General features: G+C 39.6%; 1 protein-coding gene across 1 annotated transcript in view; it reads left to right on the plus strand.

The window, feature by feature from the left end:
- NUP210 (nucleoporin 210) overlaps positions 1-17,366 on the plus strand; it is a 60,945-nt gene that overhangs the window by 10,937 nt on the left and 32,642 nt on the right. Inside the window, exons 4-12 of the mRNA XM_051627458.1 lie at positions 3,158-3,254; positions 5,806-5,956; positions 7,637-7,769; positions 8,568-8,726; positions 9,184-9,252; positions 9,563-9,669; positions 10,741-10,881; positions 12,097-12,234; positions 16,379-16,534. Of these exons, the coding sequence (XP_051483418.1) occupies positions 3,158-3,254; positions 5,806-5,956; positions 7,637-7,769; positions 8,568-8,726; positions 9,184-9,252; positions 9,563-9,669; positions 10,741-10,881; positions 12,097-12,234; positions 16,379-16,534 (1,151 nt within the window). The remainder of the gene's footprint in view (positions 1-3,157; positions 3,255-5,805; positions 5,957-7,636; positions 7,770-8,567; positions 8,727-9,183; positions 9,253-9,562; positions 9,670-10,740; positions 10,882-12,096; positions 12,235-16,378; positions 16,535-17,366) is intronic.

A 17,366-nucleotide genomic window follows, 5' to 3' on the forward strand; every position in this document is an offset into this window, starting at 1 on the left:
TATTGAAGGACATAATTGTTCAGGAGAAGTCAAATAATTAAATAAAGCACTTCTGAACGTAATTTCTTTTCATTATTAAGAAGGTGAAAAAAGAAATATTAAATAATTATCTATTTCAGTGAATACTGGGAAAAATCTGCTTAGATTTACTGAAAACTAGCACAAAGAAGGGGTGTGAAGCCAGTGAGTGCAGCCTGTGTGAAGGAGAGGGAGTAGGTGCTGGGTAGCACCTGTTGTATGTAGACATGTTGCAGTGAGGTACCTTTTTCCTTGGTAGGTTAAGTTGTTAAATGGGCCCTAGGAATGTACCCGGGGTGATTTGTTTTGGGCTGATGGTGATTACTGCATCTGGTGTGGGTCAGACTGTCCATTAATATTGATGATTCTTTTCCTGTGAGTATCAATATGCCTTCAGGAATAATTTATTTACTTATTCTCTGCCTTACAGGTATTGTTCATTTAATTTTTCCATAAGCTGTTGTTTTAAGCGGTTACATTAATGTGGATTCCGTTTTGTACATGTGTTTAATAAGCCATTCCAAATATAAACTTGATCCCCAAATACTACTTTTCAAAGATTAGTAATGCAAGAGAGGAAGATGATCATGGAGAGCTTTGGCCAAATGAAGTATGGAGAGTAGAGAGGAAAAAATCATACTATTTATTGATTTCTTTTATCTGCTAAACTTGAGCAAGTTATTGTATTATGACTTCACTAGTTAAATAAGAGAAGGACTTGAAGATGTGAGTCTGCATTTCTTTGGCTATGCCTGTGCAAGGAGCATTGGCTCCCTACCCCAGCAATGGAGCATAGCACATCAAACCAGCTCTCTTACTTGCTGGGGATTCCTCCAGCCTGGCAGGGAGAACTGCTTTGCTGCTAAATCATCAGAGAGGGGAAGCTCTGGGCTGGGGTAGGGTTGGGGAGCAGGAGCACAAGGCCCTGCCTGCAGTGACATCTGAGGAGGAGCCTGGGTGGGTTACCTTACAACTGGTCTGCAGCTCCTGTGACAGCTGTGTGATCCTGCAAGGAAGGACAAGGACATCATAAAGCTCCTGGCAAGGACTGTATAACCCATCTGGCTCCCTGGGAGCAACCTCTGGTAGGATTAGCCTGGAGTCAGCCACTGCCCTCCGTGCTGCCAGCAGCCAGGACACTGGGGCCCAGGAGTGGTCCAGAGGCCGTAAGGACAATGCTGAGCTCTTGCAGCCCGTGGCTGTGCCCAGCCCTCCCCCAGTGCCACTGCAGGCATCTCCCCACTCTCCTGGGAGTTTCCACTGCAGCAAAACAAGTGTGTCATACAGCTCTGCATGGCTAAAGCATCAATCATTAAAGAGTTAGACTTGCATGCATGTTAAATAGTCCAGTCTCAGTTTTAATTACATTGCCTTTTGTGTTTGAGTACGGGGAAAAAACCTTACTGGTTGTGAATCCTAACATTGTTTAAAGAAACTTGCTGGATGTTGGAAAACTTAAGAAGCTACAGGAAAATAACTAATTGTTCAGTCTGAAATTAATCATTGTATAGCAAAGTTAAATGCACTGCTAATATAAATAAATCATATTATTTTGGCAACAGTGTAAACCCTAGTATAAAATAAAATGTCCATATTAGTGTACATGGCTTAGGTATCTAGAATATAACCACTTTGAGGTGTAAGTTTCTAATTGGTGTTTAAATTGTCTGTTATATGTGGCTGGAGGTTGTTTTTTTTTCCTTGATCAGATAAAATACTTTGACATTGCTGGGTTAACAGTTGTTACTGTTATTTCAATAATCTTTAAAACTGGTCTTAGTGTAAGCAAAATATTGTTGGGAGCACACCAGTGTTATTTATTAATTGAATTAATTTTGCTCAAGATAAAAATATCATACTACTAAGCAGTGTCTAATGAGCCTCGAAATCACAGAATCATCATGGTTGGAAAGGACCTCTGACATCACTGAATCCAACCACCAACACAAAAAAAAGCAACAATCCCAAAACCAGAGAAAACAACCAAAAAAACCCAAAACAAACAAGAAAATTCCCAACACATGCCACCCACAACCTCAGCCACTAGAGCATGCCCTGAAGTGCCACAGCTATCTTGAATACCTCCAGAGATGGTGACTCCACCTCCTTGGGCAGCTGTTCCTGTGCCTCATCACTCCATTTGCTGTTTAAAATCCTGGTTTTGGGGGATTTGGAACTGTCTGCAGTAAGTTGTATAGAAATGGGAGGAGCAACATAGGCTGTGTGTTGTGTTAACTTGTCTTAAAACATTTTTGTGGCTTAAATAAGTCAAGAACCTATAAGTGTAACCATTTGAAAGTAAATTTGCTTTGATTCTTACTTTATTAATATAGATAATAATGTGAAAGGGAAGAACACAGACAAGAAAGTATCTTTAAGTATAATAAATGCTGGAATTACAGTTCCATATTTTTTTGTGCCATTGGGCACTCTAATTTAGAGCGAGAGACTCATCTTGACAATTAGGAAGTGTTTTACATTATCAGCTCATTACACTTAAATGTAATAATGACAAATCTTTCCTTTCAGTCTGTTTCTTCCTTTTGGTTTCTTTTTAACATTTACAATTTCTCCTGTTCTAGTGGTTCATAGTTTTGTAGAAAAAAAGGTGCTCAGTTTGAGTTCTTTGAGTGAAGACTTACTCCTGTCATGGGCAAATCATGGTGGTATTCAAAAAGAAAATAATACATGTGAAGAGTGCAGTTCTTCAGTGCTGTAAACTCAGGTTACCCAGATGGTATCTCAGATCTATGTATTTGAAGATTAAAGATTGTTTAGCAGGTTTTTTTGATGTCCTGTTAATATTTAAGAAATAATAAGGTTCTGTGGTTGAAGGGGGAAAGAGGTGGCTAGTGCCAAGGAGCTCTTAGGGGGTGACAACCTGCACCTATCCAGTGGGCTTTGGGAAGAACGTAAAGTGACACATGGTATTGCAAACTCTCAGCAGAAAAGCCAGTTAAATATCTTGAATTTGCCAAAGTCAAGTACAGCAGGATAAATTGTATTGGTAATTAGTTTAAAACCCCTCTTTTAGGGGTAAAATACAGAAATTTCCTGGCGAAAAAGACAAAGTTTGTGCTCCAGGAAGACTCTGTGGTTGTTGTTTACTTTTGTTCTAATCTGGTTGTTTGTTTTACAGGAAACACTTTCAGCACATTGGCAGGGTTAGTCTTTGAGTGGACAATAGTGAAGGACTCAGAGGCTGATGGCTTCTCCAGTGGCCCTGCGGCCTTACGGTAGGTTCATTCAGTTTTCTGTACATTAACTTTGGTGCATTTAAATATTTCCCCACATCTAGGCAGTTTATTAGCTGATGCCTAAAATAATGCTTATGGGTCAGTTTTCTCAGGGATGTTTTTTTTCAGTGCATACTTAACAGCCTGGGCACTGTTAACCCTGCTTAATTGAACACCTGATACTACTAATGAGCAACCCAGGTAGCACTAATCCAACAGCTAGAAATAAGTAGATGCAGTTGTTGATCTTCCTGAAATATCTTATGCAAAGGAAAAATGTACCAGTAAGACTTGGGCTTTCAGCAGAGATGATTTTTTGTTTGTTTTGTTGTTTGTTTGTTTTTAATTTTAAAGGAAAAAAGTCCTTTTCCTTTGCAGAAAGGAGCTTTCCAGACCTGAAGAGTTTCAGGTTCCAGTCAACACCTAGTTCTGGTGTTGAAATAGCTTTCAAAGTAGCTGACCTTTAAGATGGAGCAGCCAAGTGGCTGCTTGTGAGCTAGATACAGCTTGTAAGGCTGTGTGGAATAATTTAATATATAGCCTTTCAGACCAAGCATGAATGAAATTGACTTGCTTGATAAATAAACCGTGGTACTGGATTCATTAGATGTCCTGACTCAAAAAATAAGTTGATTGGAATTTAGAAGTTCTGTATTTTGTGGAAAATTCTATCCAAAGGTCTTGAAAGTTATTTCAACTCACTAATGCATAAGTTATTTTCAGCATTCCAGTATAATAGAGAAATATTCCCTCCATTTAGTGAAGGTGGAGTTCTGCCTAAAAGTCAGAAGGTTCATCTGTGGCAGGGATAGGAATTGAATTCAGGCTGTATGATATTTTTTTTTTCTCCTAGATTTGTCAGCAGTCCATCTTTGGCCTCTCTTTTGTTGTTGTGTTGGGTGTTTTTTAATTTTCTGAAGCGTGTGCACTATGTAGTTTTTACAGTGGTGACTTCATTGTTCTGTCCTTCAGTGGCTTCAAACAAAAAATTGAGTTTCCGTCCTTATCAAAAGGACCAGAGTTGAACACTACTCAGCAGTACCTCGTATGGGATATTTTTCAAGTTGAACTGGAGGAGTTTTATCTTTGCACTGACACCAACTGGTCTCAACACACCCCCATCCTGTTACTTAGCAGTATTATGCCAGTATTCATCACATTAAATGCCACAGTGAATCTTGATTTTGCTCAATGTGAATGTTGGCAGCAAAAGTGCCTTCCTGCTGTATTTGAATGTGTCCAGACTCCAAACACATGAAGCATGTTTATTTACTCACAAAGTAGTTTATAGACACTTATTGATTACAGCTTTAGTCAAAACTTCCCTGACATACAGTAAGATAGTTATCTGAAATTGATTCAAGCTCATATACTGGCGGCTTCAGTTACTTCAGAAAACAGGTTCCAGAAAAATGTAGGTGGTTTGGGGAGCATAAAATAATGTAGGAAACTGTATCCTCCTCTAAAACACCTGGCTTTATTCACATGAAGTTTCTATCACTAGCCATGGAGAAATCAGTTATCTTAGAGAGCAGAATGGTTAACAGGTAATGTCCATCCTCAAACCTGCATTCCAAATAGACTGGAAATGGGGTAGAGGTAGCAAACAAGACTCATTGCTAATGGGTAAACAAAAAGTCCCAGTTATGCAGCCTTAGAGAAGCAAGCACACAGCATTCCCTAAGGAAAGCTGTTAAGCCCATAATACACTCAAAACTGTGGGTATGAGTGTGGCCCCTGTCTACAGTGAGAGCCAGTGTGCTAATTGCTCAGTTTCAGTATAAGTATTTGCTAGAGATATGATTTTAACCAAGCTAATATTGATACATCCTCTACTGTTAGCACAGCTATGATAACATAAAAATGTTCTAGTGGGGTTACGGCTTTGCAATAGAAAGGATAAACTGTCATTAATGTGTTAATACTCATAACTGTTCTCAATATGGCTTTATGGATTTTACTGTGGAAGTGCACATAAAGCCAGACAGATCCTGCATGTAGTGAAGCTGGCAACCTTTCAAACATGGTCCTCCCTCCATTTGTGCTGTTGTTTACCCATTCGTGGCAAATTCCTTTACCCTCTGTTGTCACATCTTGAAATTTCTGAAGTGTTACTGCAAGTATTCTGCTTGTGACTTATTTTCACAGTCATTTATTAAATGCATCCTGGCTTCTTCATATAGGTTGAAGTTGTGTTCTGGTTTTTTAAGCTGTTGCTTTTACAAGCACAAGCTTTGGGTCCTTCACATCAGTTGTTCCACAATTAGAGAGTTTTTGCAGTCATCTACTGTAAAAACAGGACGGATCATTCTAGACAACATGTGCAGTCTTCTGATATCTCTTGAAAACCCACCAACAAGCTTCAAACAAACTTTTATCAGTCTCAAAAATGAGCTGCAGATATCTTGAAGAATGAGTAAAATTAGTATATCTTGTCCCAGGCAGACAATTTAAATTTGCTTAACAATGGAATAGATGCTGCTGCTACTTCTTTGTGGGTTTACAAAGATTGGTTAACAGTTTTCTGTTCACTTTTTGGTTCACCTTTCAGTATACTCAAGTTCTTAGAATCCACTTATATTCCACCTTCCTATATATTGGAGATGGAAAAAGCTGCCCAGCAAGGAGACATCATTTTGGTGTCTGGAATGAAAACGGGGAGTTGTAAATTAAAAGCAAGAATACAGGAAAGTGTCTATAAGGTAAGCAGCTTGCATTTATCTTTTTATCTTTTATTGTTTAGTCTTATAGTCCCACATCACAGGAGTCCTGTGAGTTTACCCTGCCATATTGTTGCTGTTGTGGATACTAGTGCTGTGTCCCTGTCTGCACTGTCTCTGTAGCCTGTATCGCAGATGATCACCCTGGAAGGGTCCAAGTTTGGTGCAGTTGCCTAATCCAGGAGGGTGCATGTGCCAGAGCTCATTCCTAAGCATAGCTCTCTGACAAAAGGCCCTGTGGCACAGAAACACACTTCAAATACTTCTGTGCAATTTTATTACTCTTGATAGCCGTATTATGTATATAACTAACATCATGCTGGATAGGGCATTGGCCCTTTAGGTTTTTTAAAAAACGACCAACTTAGAACATTTTAGGTCTTTTTTCCAATAAACAAACAGCTAGAACAAGAATCACTGTATTGGATATACCTTTATTTCCTGTTGTGCTAGAAGTTAGTGTCATATGAATACCTTGTTAGTACCTAATTCTGCCCCAGTAGACTTCTGGTCTCCAAGGAAGGGCTTTGGGATCATGGTGTCAGTGCTGCAAAGCTGTTGGACTGCAGAGCTGGCAGCCTTCCCAGCTGCTATGGATCCATGCTGGTTCTTTTTGTAACTTATGGTGACTGGGTTTTTCATTTAACTCTGGTAACAGAATTGGTTTTTCTCTTAATAGAATTTACAAACACTTGAGAGTTTTTATGGGTTATTGCTTACAGGGATACTTGACATTGCATCAGCTCAATACTACCCCTTAAAAAAAATCCTTGTATAAAATGGTGAGGGTTTTCTGAAGTTCATCTAATGTCTGCAGTCTGTTTTTGTTGTGCTTACTGTTTTTGCTTAAAGCTGAATTGACTTGGACTTATCTAACCCATACCTGTAAAAAGTATTCCATGAAAATAATATCTGAATGTATGCTCTGCTAGTAACATGGCACAAATAATAGGGCATGTTAAGAATTTTCTTTTTGCTGCAGTTCTATCTTAGCTGATTGTGCTGAATATAGTTACTCTACATGGTATGTCTGACTTTCTTTCTGGAATGCTCATAGCTTGTTATTCCGTTCTAGTATTTGTTTTTCTGAATTAGTTTTGAGGTGGTAAGTCCAGTTGAAGTAATCTTGTTCTGTTTGCACTTTTATGGCTTTCTGCTTAGTAGTTTCTTTAAATCTTTTACTGCATCCAGACTGCCCATTTTTAGTGAACAGCCTTGAAATAACTGTAAGAGAATTTGTACAATTATCCGTTGTATTCCTAGTTGAGTAGACCAATGAGCTTGATACAGATCCCTCAGTGAAGTTATAAAGGTGGTGTTGTATGGGGGTACTATGTTTTACAGGAAGGAAAGTAAATTTCTAGGTTTCTGAATAGTCACTGTGGACCTCTCAAATTTTCCTCTATTCTCCAGAAAGCTGAACAAAAATGATGTCCACAGAGTCGATTTTTTTTCACCTTTGCACAGAGCAGATCTCTGTACCAACCACTGTCCTTTGCATTTCCCTCTTGTGACAAAATTTGAGATTATAATAAATAGGCAATTACAGCAAGTAATATTTTTCACTCATAGATTATAAGTTATTACTGCACAGTCTGTTTCAAACGAATGAACTGCTTTAAATGTGGTTGCTTTTTCTTTTTTCCCCCCTCAAATCAACAGCATGTACAACCTGCAGAAATCAGGTTGCTTATTTTGGAAAACATCCTTTTCAGTCCAGCGTATGACATTTATCTTCTGGTGGGAACATCAATTCAGTACAGAGTTCAGAAAATAAGGCAAGGGAAGATTACAGGTTTGTCTTAGTTTGGGGGGGGTTTATAATACTTTGTGTGAATTTTTAACTGCTGAGAAATTTTTAATTGTGTTTAAAATACCATGTGAATATTTAATAATGTTTTCCTAAACCACATGATAATACAGCTGTTGTTTATTTTTTCTCTCAAATACTTTGTGTCTATAAAGGATTTATACACTTACTGATTTGTCGTGGACCTGAAGCTAAGGTTATCTTAGAACAGGAGCTAACACTATAATTTATTTCACATTGACCAAGGAACTGTCTGAGTTTCTTAGTTAAATCAAATTTAGATAGCTAGCTTTTCTAACAGAAAGCATTTTCGTGACAAATGGATTTGCTCCACTTCTACAAGTGTGGGTTAGCTGGCTTTATATCCATATAAAGGTGTGGAAGTTTGTAATTGCATCTGTTGCTTACAAGGAGCTTGTGCTGGTAATGACGTTATTCTTCTGTTTTTCTTTTTTCCTGGACTGGTAAACCAGGCTCTCTGCATGGGGGGGTAACATAGTATGGAGTAACAGAAATTGTTCTGTCCACTTTTGAAGCTGGAAATGAATTGGATGTTAAGTCTGAACTGCAGGGTGATATTATTTGGTAATTGCAGCATGAAGTAATGTTACGCCAGAGTCTGGGTGTGTGTGTGCCTGTTGGTAGAAGTAGAAATGCTATTTCTAAAAGACATTTAATGGGTGCACGAGGCATCAATAACAATGAATCAGCAATAATTAGCAGCATGTGAACACTGAGACATGAGCTGTTATTGTTTCATGTGTTGTCTTCTTTTATCTGCAGAATTAATGATGCCATCTGAGCAGTACGAGCTGCAGCTACAGAACAACATACCTGGTCCCCAGGCAGACCCATCTTGGCCAGTTGCCAAGTTGGACCAGGCAACACTGGTTGTTACTGCATTGTATCAGGGACAAACCAACCTCGTCCTTGGGCACAAGAGTATCCTTCCTAGGTGATGCTTTTTCATCCAAATCTTTGTGGCAGGAGACAAACTTTCCACCTATTGCAGCACAAAAAAATTATCCATGTTTGTGCCAGTAGTCTGGAAAATCAGGAGCACCAGGTGGAGCCATAGAAAGCAGGACTGCTGTGAAATCAGTCTCAAAAGACTCTGCCTGGTGCCTTGAAGTGTTCTGAGAAATTGGTTGGCAAAAGATCAATTAAATCATGTCTGTCCCCCTCAGTCAATGTGAAAATGTGATGGAGCTTTGTTTAATTTTTATATTTAGAGCACTACATTCTCTAGTGGGAGCTCTCTCAAATGCTCACTGTCTTTCAGGACTTTCCACTGTACAATTAACTTTAAATACCCAGAGAGGCACAAGGAGCCCCAGGAGCAAGCTGATCTTTACTTGACTTTTGTCAAAACTTTTCTGTTCCTTCACTGAGACTCCAGGTATTCGCATGCAGGGGGTTTCCAGGCTACCCAACAGCACCATCTATGTTGTAAATCCTGAGTATCTAGGTTGGTACTGGTTGCAGTTTCCCTGATGGCTTCATATTTCTTGCCTTGTTTTTACCTTGGTGTTTTTCTATGTGTATATATATATGCTTCCATTTCTTGTATTACTGTCCATAGAAAAGTAAGCTTATTTCTAAAAGCAGTTCGATGTGAAATAGGTTTAGTAGTAAATATTTACTTTGTTTCATGTCTGCATTCAGCAGCTTAAACCAATGAATGTGCATCTTCAGTGTAGGCACCAGATGGAAAATGCTTCTGTTCATTATGTAAAGAGGCCCTTGGTTCATGCTGGTCAATATTTCGTGTTTTGTAGGATTTACAGTTCATCCAGGTGACAGATGGGTCCTAGAAACAGGCAGACTTTATGAAATCACAATCGAAGTGTATGATAAATCAAGCAATAAGGTGTATTTATCTGATGTAAGTACAAATGTTGATATACTTCTGAGTGTCTGTCTCCTAAATCCTGGCTTTCTCTGAAATCAGTTGAGCAGTTTCTTATTTATAGTGAGGTAGAACACCTCAAAGCATGTTTCTTGCCTTTTCGCTTTTCCACCTATGATTTGTTAGTTTCTTTTTGATAAAATAAAGCATTCTGGATGATGCAAGATAAAGTGCACACTGGAGTCTAAGTCCTGCAGAAAAAGCTGGAAGAAGTTGGACAATGCCCTTCATAATTGTAGCGTGGGCATTGCACTGGAAATTGGGAATGGTAGTAATAGCTGGAGAGCAGTCCCAATATAGTATTTCATCTCATCAGAGCCCCCAAAATAAAAGATTATCACCTTTAGGGGCACTCTTTCCTCTTAAAGAATGAGGGCTCAGGTGGACTTATAACAGTTTTGGGGAGCTACCTGTTTCCTTTCACTTGGTCATGGGAAGAGCTTAGATAATCAGTGAGCGTTACAGCACTTTACGGTTTGGGAGTTAAGATGACTTCTAGGTGCTAGACACATTGCTCTTAAAAAATAAATCAAACAAGATTTAAATAGTTCCTTTGCAAGCAGAAAAATGTTATTAAATTATTGCTTTTCCGAATACTGACCTTCTGTGAATGTTATTTGATTTGCACTGTTTGCTTCCTGAGAAATAGCTGAGTTTCAGCTGGATTTCAGAAACGCGCTATCGGGGCAGTGTATGTGCTTGTTCTTCCCTTTTGTGTTTAAGAATGGTAAAAGAAAGAAATTATTATGAAATATGTATTATTTAGTGTTACAAATACTGTTACTTTTCATGTTAAATTACATATAGCTGATAATTTTAAGAAGCAAATGTTTGCTGTGGTGTTAATGCAGTGTCTGAAAGAAAATCTTGTTGAAAGACTGAAACTTTCATAGAGAAAAATTCTTACTCTGATTCAGAAAAGTTTCTTTGTACTATGTTATTAAACAGATATTTTCTCATGGATTTGTAGCTAACATGTTTATGGCTGTCATTACAATATTAGTATCAGTTACCTGTGGCAATATCTCTTTATTGTTCTGGTTTTAGAATATCAGAATCAATACAAAGCTGTCCAAAGAATATTTTGAGGTGCTGAAGTCGTCTCTGAACGGGTCGTATCATTATGTGAAAGCAATAAAGAAGGGTCAGACTGTTATTGATGCTGCACTGACATCAGTAATAGATCAGGTATGTTGATAATAAAAACTTCTACTTCACTGATAGGCATAAAAATAGTTTACTTCTGCAGTGGTGACTTAATAGTGACACAGCAAACCTAAGAATTACATGGGTCTAAGCTGCCTTTATTTAAACAGATTAAGAACCAAATTCTAAAATCCTTACTTCAGGAAAACTGTCAATTGAGTCAACAGAGGATTTGCTTAAATAAAGACTGTGGGATTTTACTGCCGAGTGTGTGGCAAACACCTGTGAAACTAGTGGTGATTGTTTTTTTCATGGCAGATACTTATGTGGGCACATGTTGTATCCTTGTGCTGGTCCTCTCACATTCTCTGAGTGAATTTTACAATTTATTGTGGTAGGATCATCAGTGTCATACCCTGGCCTTGTTCTGCATTCAGTTACATTTGGAAAGTTTTCTCTCATTTGGTAAGTGATGCTAAATGCTGGAATGAAAATCTGCCAAATGTATCAGCCTGCAAACTCCTTCAAATTAATATTCATTAACTTTCTGCTAGTTGGGCAGGCTGCTGAATGTATGGTTAACTAGGGCACGTGGTGTGAAAGTGATTTGCTTTTGCTTGGAACTTGGAAAAATTCAACACCCATTTGCTTGACTAGGATTTAGTAGATCCCTGTATATGATAAGCTGTGCTCGTGCTCTGTGTTTGAGAGGTACTCTTGAATGAAATGAGGTCTACTGAGAGCTGTTGAAGTTTTCCTTCAGAACTCCAGTCAGGAGCAGTATGGTGTGCCAGAGGGCTATGACATTACAATGACAGCTAAGTTTTTAAGGCTAGTGTTACCAGATGAGTGAGAAATGGATCTTTAGGTCGTTAGTCTTAGAGTTTTGTCTTCTCCTACTGTGAGTGGAATGAGCAACTAGTAAAAGCAGGTGTGGAGTTGCGGAATTAGCTCTCCAGATGAGGTCTCAAAAACTAGGAGTAGGAAAGACTGGATTTCTTGTGGCTGTTGGCCTTTTAAGTGGAGGTGGGCACCTGTATCTCTGTAGTAATGCTGTTCATTTAATACAATAGCACACTTTGCTGCAAGGGGCTGACTGTTTGCTCACAAGTAACACTGTTCATAAGTGACCCTAAATAACTGCTTTCCTTTCTCTCTGAGATGTTCTCAACAACTTGTCTATATATAAAGACCTAAACATTAATTCTAGAAAGAGCTGTGGTGCCGTTTATAATGCTGTGCTCTTGCTTTTTGCAGGATGGAGGTGTCCATATGTTACCGGTTCCAGTACGAAAGCAGCAAGATGTAGAAATATATGTTCCCATAGTTCTTACACCCAGTATTTTGACGTTTCCTTGGCAGCCAAAAGCAGGAGTCAACCAGCACCCCATCCAGGTATGCCAAAGAGGTCTAATTGCAGGAAGTGTCGCTCAAGCAGGTGTAGCAAGGCATGAAACCACTTAAATAGATTTTGGCTTTGGATACTTCAGGCACAGTGATACCCAAAACTATATTTGGAGGAATTTTGTTGCATGTTAGTTGCAGGAATTAAAGTGTAATTTTAAAAAAGCACACAAGAAATCAGCAAACATAAAAGCCCCACCAACTTGTACCTCTTGTCTCTTGTTTGGTTCCTGTCTCCCTCAGACATGCACTGCACACATATGCACTGAGTGGTTTGGAATTACAGAAAACATCCTAGGTAGTAAGCTTCATAGTAAGGACTAGAGGCAACAGGCTGACCATGAGCCAACAATGTGCCCTTGTGGCCAAGAAGGCCAATGGCATCCTGGGATGCATCAAGAAGAGTGTGGCCAGTAGGTTGAGGTCATTCTCCTCCTCTATTCTATCCTAGTGAGGCCACATCTGGAGAAGTGGGTCCAGTTCTGGGCTCCCCAGGTCATGAAGGTTAAGGAGCTACTGGAAGGGGTCCAACACAGGGCAACAAAGATGGTTGTGGGATTGGAGAATCTCTCGTATGAGGAAAGGCTGAGACAGCTTGGGCTGTTCAGCCTGGAGAAGAGGAGACAGAGGAGGGATCTCATCAGTGCTTCTACAGGGGGTGTCAGGAGGCTGGGGCCAGTCTCTTTTCCTCACTGTCCAATGACAAGGGGCAATGGGCACAAGCTGGAGCACAGGAAGGTCAAGCTAAACATGAGGAGAAAGTTCTTTCCTGTGAGGGTAACGGAGACCTGGGACAGGCTGCCCAGGGAGGCTGTGGAGTCTCCTTCTCTGGAGACATTCCAAACCCGTCTGGATGTGCTCCTGTGGGATCCTCTGTAGGTGACCCTGCTCTGGCAGGGGGGTTGGACTAGGTGATCTTCCCCACCATGCTGTCAGTGTGGATCAGTGACTGCCAGCAGCGCATGACAAGGTTCCTGAGCAGCACCCTGTGAACATCACTGTCATTTGCTGCTGCTTCTAATAAAAAGTTATAGGGAGGCAAAGGCCACAGATTGATTTATAGTGTGCCCGTCTAAAGTGATGTTTTTCTTACATTCCTTGTGTGTGTCTTTCCTTCCATACACTTCCTGAGGCAAATTGCTTGTTTTCCAGTATCTAGAGTGTAGTCTTAACTGGAGAAAAGACCACTGTGCTTCCCCAGCCTGGACTCTTACCCCAGTACAGTGATACCCAGATCTCATTCTCAGGTGTTTTGTGTACAGTTCCTACCTCTCCCTTTTACCATGAAGTCTTGCTGAGTGTTGGGTCTCTCTTCAAGTGAACAGGGTGCAGAAAGAGGCAGTGGGACACAGTGTCTGAATTGAAGGAGTCAATCTCGTAGGCTAAAATTGCACTCTGGTGTAAATCTGAAGTTACTGCCATAGAGTCTAGCACTCTCATCTATATTTTAATTTCTGTGCAATTAGTTTGGTTTAGTTCATGCTACACCCAGCAACACCAGCAGACTGTGGTAAAAATTCTTAGTACAAATAAGCATTTTCAGTGCTTGATCATAACTTCTGCTTGAGTTTTCCAAGTAAGGGAAAATAAGTGCAATTTTCTGTTTCACACCTCTTTTACAGTTCTGTTATTGTCTTGACTTCTCTTGCATATATCATTAAATATCTCACTAGAGAACATTCATTCATGTTGCTCCAGTAATCTGCATCAATATTCTTACTTTACTGTGATATTTTTTTTTTCATTAAATACATAAAAACTTTTTTTCTCCTGACATTTGAAATAATTTGCATTTACTGAAACTGAGAACATTTTCCCACTCTGCCCATTCAACAATACTGGTGGTTGTAGAAAATAGCACAAAGCTTGGCTGCTGTTCCTGCCTGTAGATTAGTGTTTGCCTCCTACACTAGTTTTTGAGTCAGGCTGTTTTAAATTGGTGAATTGACTTTTTCTGAAAATAAGTTGAAAAGGATTTTTGGAACTAGCCAAATTCTGTTTATAGCTGAAGTAACTCCTTCCAGATGGTATCAGAATGTCTTTTAGGTTTTACTTTGTCAGCCGTCTGGTTTTTGTTTGTTGCTTTCTTCATATTTTTGCTGATAAGATGGCTACTATTGCAAGGAACAAGGAAAAAAGGACACTTCCTTTCTTCCATGCATTAGAGAAGTGAAGTGCCATCTTTGTGAAGCCAAGCACATGGAGGTTATTTTTTTTCCAGTGAGGGCATCACCATCAGTCCTAACAGTGGAGTGGAGTTCAGCCAGTGGGCTGTGGATTAATTAGACTGAAGTAGAAGCTGGTTTTACCCTTTCTCTCCTCAGTGCAAACTGATTGCTAGAGAGACAAATGTAATTAATCTGGTTTGTATAGCAATAAGATGTGACTCCATAGAATTATTAAGAAATAGATATTTGTTTCATGTTTTCATTCCCATGTTTTAACTGAAAATATCTTTACAAAACATTCTGAACTTTTACATTCTCTAAACGTTTCTCAGTACATCCCATGCATCTCCTCCTGTCACACACCATCTTTCCTAGTCATCCATTTGTCTTTGTCCAGTGCTCTTTCTTTAATCAGGTTGTGCACTTGCTCATGGGAAGGAAAAAAGGGAAATTACTGTCCTTTTGATAGACTTTATTATTTTTTTTTGCCCCTGGTTAAAGTTATTAGCTAAGATCCTGCATAATTTAGATTTATTTTTCACACTGTCCTTCTATACAAGATTTATCATCTTGTTCATTTTTAGTTTATTTATGGAATGAGTTAGACCAAAAGCTAACAAAAAAAAGGAAGTAATGTTCACTCTTCTTCTAATCTGATGGAACTTTGAAATTTCTTTTTGGAGTATGAAAGCTTTTTGGTGGTTTGATTTGGGTTTTTAAATTTGCTTTAAAAATGGTGTTATTCTCAGGATGCCTTTCAACACAGTATTTGCTTCAGCAGACATTTCCTGTAGCTCATAGTAATGATGTTTAAAACATACATTTTACAGCATTATAATGATTACGTTTCTTCAGTAACTAGGATTATACATCTAGGAGGACAGTGCTATGTTTTTTGCCCTTCACTTTCTAAAGTATGGACCTGCAGCAGATATTACCTTGGCTGCCAAGGGCTCATTCAGTGGGTATAATAATTTGTCTCTATTGATGTATAATATCAAGTAAGTAGTTCTTACCCTTCTGCAGAATAACATTCCACTCACTCAAGCTCTTCTAGTTTTGAAATAACCCTTCAAGAGCTGGCAGCTCTAGGAAAAGGGTGGGTTTTTCTTTATGTTGTTGTTGGTTTTTCGTGGGTTTTTTATGGGAATCTGCATGATAAACCTGAGCTTTTAAGAGGCAGTTGCTGACTCCTGCCTTGCAAAGCCCTGGCTGGATTGCAGCCTGGCCGCTTCGCAGGCCTCGCGGTGCTGCTGGCAGGAGTGGGCAGTTCCCATATGTATTCCAGAACTGAGCAGTTGCTGGAGCAGCATGTTTATGGAATGGCTGCAGGTAGATCTGCTGATCTGCAGCATGAAAATAAGGAAGTAATGCTAAGAAGAGTAACTTTATTTTTCTTTTTGTTTTTCCCCCCCCGTCTTGTGTTATTCCCTCCCTGCCTTCCACCTTCTGTTCCCTTCAGATCCCTTAACAATTCCCATTGAAAGAAGCTAGCAGGTACAGCGTGTTAGGTTAGCAACTCTGGGACCCAAGATCAGCCCTTTGGCTGTCAGCAACAGAGACAGTGTGAGTTCTGAGAAGTACAATGGCCCCATGTGCAGGCCTCTGGGCTGCCTGTTTGTGAACAGCTCTGCTGCCTCAGCACTGTCAGTCACTGGGAGCTGTAAGGACCAGGCTTCTGCACCTTGGAGAGGGATGTGTGGGTTAACAGCACTGATGAGCACAAAGGATATGAGCATGAAGAAAGCTGAATTAAAATGAAGGAAGGGTAGTAATCTTCTCATCTCTGGCTTCAGCTTGCTTATTTGAAAGTTCTGAAGTGTTACTTTGTGTTTCCTCAGTAATAGCATTGTTGTGGCTCAGTGTGTCCCTGGGTTTTGTGCAAGATATTCAAAGGTTTGACAGCTAAGAACGTGAGTACCATATACTTTATAAAATATTTGAAATATGTTCTCCCTGTATTCTAGGCTCATGGTGGAAGTGGAAAATTCAGCTGGTTCTCTTCTAACCAGGCAGTTGCTACAGTGACAGCCAAAGGAGTAATGACAACTGGCAGTGACATTGGCATCAGTGTTATTCGGGCAACTGATGTTCAGAATCCGTTGCATTATGGAGAAATGAAGGTAAAACTTATTTCCCCAGGTCACTCTTCAATATGGCTTTTGGAAACAGTGAAGAAGCTGAGAATGCCATAGTCATTCCCTTCTCCAAGTAGTTTCCCTGCTTGTCCTGTGGCAGGTTAAGTGCTCAGTTAGAGTCTGTGCTTCAGGGGATTCAGGCTCTCTCCACTTCATTAACTTTACTCCTATTTTTTGCCCCTTTCTGATTTCATTGGCAAGTCTCTTTTCTTGTTGAAAGTTTTGAGTGCAAAAAGGAGATAGTAATTTACTGCTTGCTGAGCCATCTAAGCAGAGAAGCCAGACTAAAAATGCATTCTGCAGGGTAAGAGGTGGATGTTTTCCTTCAGTATGAAAGGATGACAGATACCATTAAGCTGCACAAGGAAACTCCTGCTTGGAGAAGTGGCTGAAATGAATACAGTGCCACATAATAAATCTAGATACCAAAGCTGGCCAAGACAAAAATAATTTTTTAGGAAAATTAAGAGAAAATGGGAATGAAAAATATACCTCCCAAGAGGGATTTTGTGGTCTCTGTGCATATCATACCCTGTTCTTAGTACTTGGTCAGGGTGGTCAGTGTGTGGTATGGGGTGAAGAAAATACAGGAACAGTCTATGTAATGGCCCCACAGGAAAGAGTGTGCCAAGACAGGTGAAGAAGCTGCTCTGGTTAACAGTGCTTAACACTGTCACTCTACACTCTTGAGTGTTTTTCTCTATAATGTTATTGATTTGGAAATATCTCCTTGTATCCTTTAGACACAAATTTTTTCCATAATGAAACCATGTCAGTACTTGATCTCTGTCAAGCTGTTAAGAGTTGCCAGACCTGC

This window comes from Apus apus, chromosome 9 (assembly GCF_020740795.1).
Source record: "Apus apus isolate bApuApu2 chromosome 9, bApuApu2.pri.cur, whole genome shotgun sequence".
NCBI classification, from domain to species: Eukaryota; Metazoa; Chordata; class Aves; order Apodiformes; family Apodidae; genus Apus; species Apus apus.